At 40.7% G+C, this 10,244-nt stretch overlaps 1 protein-coding gene across 2 annotated transcripts in view; it reads left to right on the forward strand.

Moving 5' to 3' along the window:
• ltk (leukocyte receptor tyrosine kinase) overlaps positions 1 to 10,244 on the forward strand; it is a 64,604-nt gene that overhangs the window by 23,482 nt on the left and 30,878 nt on the right. For both annotated transcript variants that reach the window (XM_014014233.1, XM_014014239.1), the window contains exons 2-4: positions 5,598 to 5,690; positions 7,682 to 7,813; positions 8,413 to 8,629. In XM_014014233.1, the coding sequence (XP_013869687.1) occupies positions 5,598 to 5,690; positions 7,682 to 7,813; positions 8,413 to 8,629 (442 nt within the window). The remainder of the gene's footprint in view (positions 1 to 5,597; positions 5,691 to 7,681; positions 7,814 to 8,412; positions 8,630 to 10,244) is intronic.

Below are 10,244 nucleotides of genomic sequence, written 5' to 3' on the forward strand. Positions count from 1 at the left end.
GGGCTGTTGTGTGACAGAAGGATAGCAACAAGAGTGAAAGGGAAGGTTTACAAGACCACAGTGAGTCCTGCTATGATGTATGGTTTACAGACGGTGGCAATGTCTAAAAGACAGGAGGCTGAGCTGGAGGTGGCACAGATGAAGTTGCTGAGATTTTCGTTGGGAGTGACGAGGATGGACAAGATTAGAAATGAGAAGATGAAGTGAAGTCATTGGACAGTGAAGGTGGAGCAGTTTAGAGATAAAGCTAGAGAAGCCAGGTTGAGATGGTTTGGACGTGTTAAGGAGGGATAGTGGATATATTGGACAAAAAATGTTGGAGATGGAGCTGCCGGGCAGAAGGAGAAGAGGAAGATTGCAGAGAAGATTCATGGATGTAGTGAAGGAGGACATGGAGATAGCTGGTGGAACAGTAGATGAGGCAGGGGATAGGATGAGATGGAGGCAGTTGATCCGCTGTGGCGACCCCTAAAGGGAGCAGCCGAAAGACAAAGAAGAAGAAGAAGAAGCAGTTTTGTATTAGTGAAGCTATATTTTTAGTTATCGGATTATGAGTTAGCAAAGTTAGCTTTTTAGTACTAACAAGTAAAGAATGAGAGCTGATGGGATCATTTGTTAGAATTGTTTCAATGTTCATTGAAGATTTGATGTGTTCATTTGAAAAGCTGGTGGCTGCATGAAAGGTAAAGTGGCTCACTTTTATTATTATTCCAACAGCGCTGGTCTGAGTTGTGACCACAGCTGGTTTCTGAACAAGAACACAACAGATTATCTATGCTATGCTAATCTTAAAGTTTGTGTWTGTGGAGTAAAGTAGGCTAACCTTCTATTCCAGACTGCAGTGATAACTGGGCCACATTTTTTACTTTTTTACTTGACTTTTTCCTTAATTACAAGAGCAGTTTTTCCACTGAAAATGTCTTTTGTGGAAGCAGGAATTATTATTTTCTGTAGTGCAGGAGTTACTCTCACACAAGGTTGTATTAAACATCTTTTACTCAACAGCATTGGTGGAGTGCAATGTGAATAGAGAGACACAAAAGCACATTCTCTCATGGAAAACAAGATAAAGAGCCTTTTTTGCTAATTTCACTACATCCAGTTCAGGGTTGCAGGACAGATTTCCTTTAAAATCATGTGAGTACACAGTGAGCAGGTCATCAGACGACCTAACAGAGACAAAACTGAACAAGCAAGCCCAGAATATCATAATCAGAAAACCGATAGGATCAGACTGTGGCTAAATCTGTTTGATTTAACCTAGAAAATGTACGATATCAGGACAAAAACAGAGGGAAATTAATATTTTAATAATGGCATATTGTATTTTCCTGAATTGTTCTTTCAGACAAATGAAGCATAGCTATATAGCTATGCTTCATTTGTCTGAAAGAACACTTATGTGTTTGTAGCTGGGTTGGCTGATAATGAAGCAGATGTTTGTCCATAAAGGAAAATTATTAAGAGTTTAAATTCAAACCGGGTAATAAAATGGGGGGGGGGGGGGGGGTGGACGTCTGAGAGGAAGTTTAAATTCGAGGGCATTTCCCCAAAACTCTGATTTTATTTTATTTACAGTCTGCTAATATTTTGTCTTCAGGCTGAGTCTTTTCTTTATTTTAGCCTTTTGAAATTTTCCAGTTTCCATGTATAGTACATTTCTCTGTGGCAACTTTTATTCTATATTTATCCGTGCGTATCTGTGCTGTGTGACCCTTCGCCTCATCATCATCCACATCACTAACATTTGATAAACAAGTCTATTTAATTAGTCAATTTGTCCTGCTTGACTTATTTGACCRTCGCCTTGAGGGCAGCAGGAAACAATAATGTTCCTGTACTGGGCCCAAGAGGCTGAGCTGTGACATCTCTCTGAATGTTCGCTGGTCAAACTAGTTTGTATGTTGAATGTCACGTCACGTGTTGTCCAGGCAATTTCTGTAAAAAATAAAGCTCTTCTTTGAGTTTTTGTGAAGCAGAAATATCTTTTATTGCTTTTCTTAATTTAACACATCAAAAACAGAAGCTAAATTTTTGTGTTTTTAGGCACAAAACAAGAAAAAAGTACATTTTGTCATTTTATATATAAAAAAAAAATTTTTGTGTTTTTAGGCACAAAACAAGAAAAAAGTACATTTTGTCATTTTATATATAAAAAAAAATCTGTGGTTTTTGGTTTGATCCGTCTGTCTGTTTTCTTCTGCTTATCCAGAGTCGGGTCACGGGGGCAGCAGCCTAAGCAAAGAGACCCAGACTTCCCTCTCCCCAGCCCCTTATTGGGCCAGCTCATCCAGGGGAATCCCAAGGCGTTCCCAGGCCAGTCGAGGAACATAGTCCCTCCAGCGTGTCCTGGGTCTTCCTCCGGGTCTCCTCCCAGTGGGACGTGCCCGGAGCACCTCACCAGGAAGGCATCCAGGAGGCATCCTAACCAAATGCCCGAGACACCTCAATTGGCTCCTCTCAACGTGGAGGAGCAGCGGCTCTACTCTGAGTCCCTCCTGGATGACTGAGCTTCTCACCCTATCTCTAAGGGAGAGCCCAGACACCCTGCGAAGGAAACTCATTTCGGCCGTTTGTATGTTTGTATCCGCGATCTCGTTCTTTCGGTCACTACCCAAAGCTCGTGACCATAGATGAGGGTAGGAACGTAGACCGACCGGTAAACCGAGAGCTTTGCCTTCTGGCTCAGCTTCCACTTCACCACAACAGACCGGTACAGCGCCCGCATCACTGCAGACGCAGCACCGAGCCACCTGTCGATCTTCTGCTCCATTCTTCCCTCATTCGTGAACAAGACCCCGAGACACTTGAACTCCTCCACTTGGGGCAGGACCTCCTCCCTGACCCAGAAGGGGCACCCTACCCTTTTCCGGGTCAAGACCATGGTCTCGGATTTGGAGGCACTGATCCTCATCCCGGCCGCGCCACACTCGCCTGTGAACCACTCCAGTGAGAGCTGGAGATCACGATCTGATGAAGCCAATAGGACCACACCATCCGCAAAAAGCAGAGATGTGATCCTAAGGTCACCAAATCGGATCCCCTCAACACCTTGGCTGCGCCTAGAAATTCTGTCTATAAAAGCTATGAACAGAATCGTGACAAAGGTGTTATAGTTTTAGGTCAAGTTTTAGTTTTGTTTTTGTTTTTATCTCATMTCATGTGTTTTTAGCAGCTCTTTTCCTCAGCCTTGTCACAGCCCTGCTCCCCCTCCCTTCACAGATCCTCAGGTAATCAGCTCATGCAACTCACCTGTGTCCCTCTGTATTTAAGCCAGCAGTTTCCCTCAGCACTCTGCCAGTTTATCATCAGCCAGTCTATGATTCACCAGCAMTCTTGTCCCATGTCTTGTTCTGATCTCGGCTCCTCGACCCCRTTCTCGTCCCTTGGATTACCGCCTCTTGCCTCAGCCCGTGTCAGATACCTTCTGCCATCTGCTCTTCTGGTAATGACCCTGTTTCTGTTTCTCGGACTCCTGCCCCTCGTCTCTCCCTTGATCGGCACCACGACACCTCAGACTTCCTGGTTCTCGATCCCTGCCTGCCTCTCGGATTCAAGAGTTAAGTTTGCTCCTCTTAATCTGTCGTATTCTCTGATCCCTCTGTGTATGACCCTCGTCTGTCCCTGGACCCCGGACCCYTTTCTCGGACCCGCAACGCTCCCAAGGATTGTCGGTGACGTCATTGTGTTTTCTCTGGAACCAAATTMACACAGTRGGTGTTTCTACACYGAGGCTCCCAGTTGACACCAGGCTAGTGGCTAAAAATACTAGTAGTATTTTGTCCCAGAGTCTTACAGCCACTAACCTGTTTTTTTTTCTGTGTCCAGAAAACCGGACCCACGCACCTGGGTTGTTCCAGCTCCACACCAGCAATTTTAATAAAATTTGTAAACCTTTATCTGTTTTCGGGTTTTTATCAGAGCTTAAACTCGGATTCTTAACAAAAGGCTAACCTTGGCGGAGACCAACTCTCACCGGAAATGAGTCCAACTTACTGCCGGCAATGAGGACCAAACTCTGGCACCAGTCGTACAGGGACCTAACAGCCCGTATTAATGGGCCTGGRACACCATACTCCCGGAGTACCGCCCACTGGACTCCCCAAAGGACACAGTCATACGCCTTTTCCAAGTCCACAAAACACATGTAGACTGGTTGGGCGAACATCTTTGAACCCTCCAGGACCCTGCTGAGGGAGTACAGCTGGTCTGCTGTTCCACCACCAGTACGAAAACCACACTTCGGAACTGTGTGTAGTTGATCAACCGGTATTTAATGAGATTTTTATTTTGAAATATTCAATTACCAGTGTTGGGCATGGTTCAGCTAATGAGCTATAAATTAATAGCGGGAAAAAACCTTCGGTTAGCGGATTTGCCTTTTCTCTAACTTTGGAAACTGTTAGCAGACCAATTAGCTTCCACTAAATTTAGTTTTGCCTTAAGTCCACTAACAGTTAACTGACAAGCTAACATTAACAGGTTTGTGTCAGTCCCACCAGTCGTCAGGTGGAAAGAGACAAAGACATGTGACACAGACTGAGCGACAGTCAACTTAGTAGTTAGTGGTTAGTGTTAGCTTCTAATTTTTTTCACATGTTCAATGGTTTAGCCTTAGCAATGCTAAATTTTTAGTTTGGAGGGTTATGAGTTTGCAAAGGTAAGTTTTTGTTAGCTGAGCTTATGATTGCCAAGCGCCAACTCAGCTCTCAATATGGGACAGTTCAGCCATGGATATATGCAATAAATTACTATCTGAAACATATTTCAGATATCAACAATTAAATTATGACTAGTCATAAAGCAAATTAAAGATACCTCATTTTTGTCATAATCCCATCCCATCTGTCTTAAATGACGTCAGGTTTGTAGGGACAGTAAATATTGGTGTTCTTGACATTATTTTTTTTATACCAAATCCGATATTAAAACTTGTATTGTATCCATCAAAATTAGGAGCTATATTGTGATATAAATTTTAGCCATTTTGTCCAGCTCTATTTACAACTCTCACCACCCTCCTCCTGACATATTGTTTACACGGGGGGYAAATAAAATTTGTAAAAAAAAACACCATTTTTATTTGGAAAGTACAGACCTTGTACATTTGGTTAGCTGCATTTTGGCGTAATGATAGAAATACAGTAACTGGTGTACAGAGCGAGTAAGAGTTGTTGATTCTGACACAGGCCTAGTTATAAATCTAATATAACCTTTTTAATAATAAAAAAATGTGAGCTGCATCTATCAAGAAAAAACATCAAGGTGTAGGAGTTTGTAGCTTGAGAAAATAAAACTTACTTTAATAACTTGTTCATTCTCACATGCTATACAGCCACTTTAAAAAGTCACTTATATATGTTTTATTTTTTATACTGTATCTGTTTCTGTTACTTTTTGTCCTTGAATCAGTTCACAGACACGTCTGGGAACAATCATCTGCAGACAGGTCTCTGTCACTCTACCAATTTATGCTAAAAGCAAATATTTTCTTCCTCCAGGCAGATTTTTTGCATCTTTTCATCCAAAAAAAAGAAAAGAAAAAAAGCATGAAACACTGCTAAGAGTTTACTTCTGTTTTTTTTTTCTTCCCTCAGTGAGCAGCGCCTGGCAAACTTTATCTGACAGAATCCACGAGGAGGAAAGTTTCACAGATCTGTTCCTGAATCGCCTGGAAGGTGACAACCAAAGTAAGAGTTGTGTACTTACTGAAGAGCTGACACAAAAAGAAGGAAATTACCATAAAATGCAGAGAAACTTGACATGTGAGGAGCAGAATGAAGCCCGATGGGACTTGACTCAATCTGGTTTAGCTGAAAATTCAAAGTGGCACAGAAACAGTCTGGCAGAAAATATGTGAATTTTGATCAAAAGACAGGTTTGAACTAATGATTGTGGGTTTTTTGGGGGGTGAAATGTCAATTTATGTATATTATATATTTATACTTAGATGAATTCCTGTAGAGGTTCATCTTGTTGGATTTAGTCTTCACTGTAAGAAATGTTTGATTGTCCCGTTCTGTCCAGTTTTGTGAAATGATTGTTGGTTCGGCTTTTAAACAGATTCTTGTTTAGAAACAAAATTTTATGAAAATTTAACGTTTTGTGCCAAATAACTGATTTGTTTCTGTTACATGGTGTAACAAGTTAGACAACCTAAAGGCATTATTATATTGGTAATAAGTGTATTTTTTTATTTTTTTGTTCATTAAATTAAACTAGCTTCAGTATTGTGGTTTCAACGCCATTAAAGTTGGACGACCATGTAATTGCTTGACTGTTTGTGTTCATTTGGTTGCCTGGCAGCAAAAACTCTCTTCAGTCAGCTGACAAATTTTAATGAAACTCCAAAATTAATCACTGGACCCACTTTAACAATGATTTGATTCAAAATATTCATCACGACTATACAATCTTAACAATTACAGACATTAACTTTAACTTTAATTTGTTATGGATACTAAGCTAAAATCTAGTGAGGTATAACTGGAATAAACCATTATTTCTGCAGCCTGTATCTCACTGAGCTGTGGCTGTTTGTGACAAACTGCAAAAAGATTTGAAAATAAATTTACTAAATACCTCAAAATGTTCTTGGCTGTTCTCAATTTCCATGTGTGAGTCACCCCCAATTCGGTCCGACCTCCGCAGCAAATACGCAACCATTCTAACCAATGAGACTATTTACACTGGCTCCGCATGGTGGCGGTGAGCGGACGGCAATCTGCCAAAATTAGATTTGATCCTATTTTTGCCAGACACCAGAGCTGCCTCAGAGTCAATCTACAGAGATCACATCGCACCAACAGGAAAACGAACAAGCACAACATCTGTATTTTCAGAGTAAGATACCATAAGACAGACTAATTTTGTGGAAATCCCTGCTACTGTATATTAATCAATGTATGGATATATTTCTACACATATGCTGTCAGAATGTATCGTTCTGTTTGGGAAGCAGATGGCAACGTGTAGCGTGAAGCATGTGTGTACACACACGATACACGTGGATTTTATTTTGAAATCAGAAGTTTTAAAAGGATGACAGTGATACAGTTTCAACCATAGACATCAAAAGCCTTCATATCGATGTTTTCAGCTGTGTTTAGAGTTCGTCTTTCACAGAATTCTTTATTTTTTGCTCTGACTTCCACATTTATTACTGGATTTATCACATGATCTCCTTCCTGCACACGCTCCCTCCTCTGTGTGTCGCACCYGAGCGGAGGCTGRWTAAATTGGGTTGCAAACGAACAGCTGCGAACTGCGCACCACAGCGCAGCAGAGCGGAGTCGGATCTAGTGTAAATCCGGGGTCCCTCTCACTCCCATAAAAAAAAACTTGCTCAGAATAATCACAGAGTGTCTGGAACTCATCCCAGAATCCTCTCAGTTTAGTTTCTATGAGTTCGAAGTAGCGAGAAATGTAAGACAAACTGTGACCAAGTGAAGACAGAAAAAGACCAAATTAAGACACGGTTGACTTATTTAGGACACTTTGTGACTAAATTGAAACTAATAAATCTGTACGCTGTTCACATCTATATGCAAACATGTTAGAAGTTTTAATCCAGTTGCTCTGTTGTTGCCCCACAGAAATCATTTTTTGTATTTTTGAGATTTGCTCTGTTGTGTATTTGTTCTAAATTGTGTGTTATATGATATTCAAACTTGGGTTGCAGTTACCTCTTGTGATTTTGAGTCGCCGTGCCCTTGGACTCACAGCGACTGGACGGTGGCGTCACCGCAGGAACTGAAGATCAGGAAGGCTGGACTGACGCCTGCGATGGATCACTCTGTGGGKAGAGCTGACGGTAAGATGGGCTTTAAAGTGTCCCTGACATGAAATTTTTAAAATAAATATGAAGYCGTTATTGGAAAGATAACTTTATTAGCATAATTCAAATATAATTTCACGCTACTGAGATGAACAGTTGTTGAGATATTTGCATGTGAAGAAACAGGAAGTGATGTCAAAGGGGAATGTCTGCATGGAACAGAGCGTTGGTAAAATAGCTAATAACAGACTGTAGAGAAGAATCTGATGTTTCTTTAGATTATTTTGAGTCACTATCAGAGATAGATGAAGAAGAGTCAGAGTTCAAATAATATTGTTTCAGTAAACAAAAATTACAGAGTTCTCTTTGTTAAAGGGTTCCCCTTTGATGTCACTTCCTGTTTCACTTTGGCCGAACCAAGTTCAAAAGAAAATATGCCATTTATGTGACAAAATGAGTCAAATCACGTTTTATGCAAGGTTTCTTATATAAAAACATTTTTTTCCTTGACATTTTGTATTTGATGAATAGGCACGTCACAGGCACTTTAAAACATCTGTTTGAGTCAGTTTCACCTGAACTGAAGGCGCTTTAAGACCATCAAGCTTGACATGTCTTTGTTTTTCTTTCCTCAGGACACTTTCTCCTCCTCAGCTCCCCACCTGCTGGGAAGTGTGAGCATGAAATAACCAGTCCAGACATGCCTGGAAGCAACAGGCGGTGCCTCTTACAGGTGGCTGTGTATGAGGCCGGGCCACCGGCGGGAAACCTCACCGTCCAGATCCATCTCGCTCTGTCAAACATAACTGTCCGCTCTGAGGTTTTGAGCCATGCCAGACCAGAGGAACACAGGTCAGAAAACACTGAAACTTTGTGCCTCTGCACCGTTATCTTTTTAGCTTCTTATCAAATGTGCTGCAAAGACTTTCAAAAATAAAAACCCGCCTTTCTTACCAGCCACCGGGTTTGTTGATCTGAAATTTTTCCCGTAAGATAAACAGCAGGGAGCTCAGATCCAAGAGCAGACAGACAGAGCAAGGACAATTAGGCTGATACATTTTACTTACAACAAAGTTAAATAAGGAAGATTTAAGATGCGAGGAGGGGGCAGAAGCCTAAGTATTGTTTGGGAACTGCGGTCTGGTATTTCCTATTGATCAAATGCTGCAGCGCGGCCATTTTTACAAGAGCTAAAAGCGTTCCTGTTTCTAAATGTAGGCCGGAGATTCATTTAGATGTAATTGGTGAGGACAGGAGAGGGATGGATGGGCATGTGCAATAAGTTGGTGCATTTGCTTTGTTAGCGTGCTCAGTAATGGCTCCTGCAATTTCATTATGAGGTGCACACACACAGGGTTTCCATTTATTCCATTCGTCATTCATACCATACAAACCCGGAYACGTCATTTCCAGATAAACTCCTAAAGTGCACGGTTGTGACTAATCTTTGACTGTGACACTTGGTGTGTTGGGACGTATCCGTTGGAGCAATTAACTGTGTTAATCAGAGATTTAARAGGAAGAAAGGGTTTAATGGTTATGGAAATTACCAGTCTGCCCTAACATAGTGTATCACAAAGGAGCCAATAAAGACAAAACTCTGGAGGCAGAACAATGTAAAAAAAACTCATACATTTTCATTAATGAAGCAAAAGCAGAAAGGCAGATTGTCCATTATTAAAAATCCAAGAATGTGAAAAGAGTACAAGGCGTGGAGGAACGCATAAAGATCTTAAATCAGGAAATGAAACCGGATAGATGATTTAGTGAGACGCAGTGATCAGAAAACTAGAAACAGATGTGAGGAGAGAAAAAACACACGACTAAAGCCAGATTTGGTAAAGAAAATCTTTTGCTTTGTCACTTTTACAACTTCCATCAAACATCAAACAGTTTCAGAAAACTGTGTAGAATTGATGTGACTGATTTATTTTTTGCATCCATTGGAGCAGTTTTATTTTTATCTCCTTTCTTTAGAGTCTGACTCCAATAAGAGCATCAAGGTCAGCTCTCATCGTTGGATATTTGTTTGTGATGCAAGAATTTGTGCAGTTAGACGTCTGTTCCACACAGTGACACTGGTCATCCATCCATCCATCCATCCATCCATCCATCCATCCATCCATCCATCCATCCATCCATCCATTCTAGGGATGCAGCTAACGATTATTTTAATAATCGATTAATCGGTTGATTATTTTTTCGATTAATCGGCCAAATCATTAAAACGCTTAATTACATGAATATGAGTATATATAAATTAAGTTAACTCCTTAAGGATGCAAGTTATTGATAATGAATTAATTTGAAGTTGATTTACTGCATCTTATAGATTGATTAACAATTAATTAATAAGCAGCCATTTTTTTAAACCGGAGTTTTCTCTTGCATCAAGAGGGTCTTCCCATTAAATGAAGGATTTTTATAATCTGAATTAAAAAACAGAAGCACATAATACATATTTTAA

The sequence above is a fragment of the Austrofundulus limnaeus genome, unplaced genomic scaffold, assembly GCF_001266775.1.
Source record: "Austrofundulus limnaeus strain Quisiro unplaced genomic scaffold, Austrofundulus_limnaeus-1.0 Scaffold2, whole genome shotgun sequence".
NCBI lineage: Eukaryota > Metazoa > Chordata > Actinopteri > Cyprinodontiformes > Rivulidae > Austrofundulus > Austrofundulus limnaeus.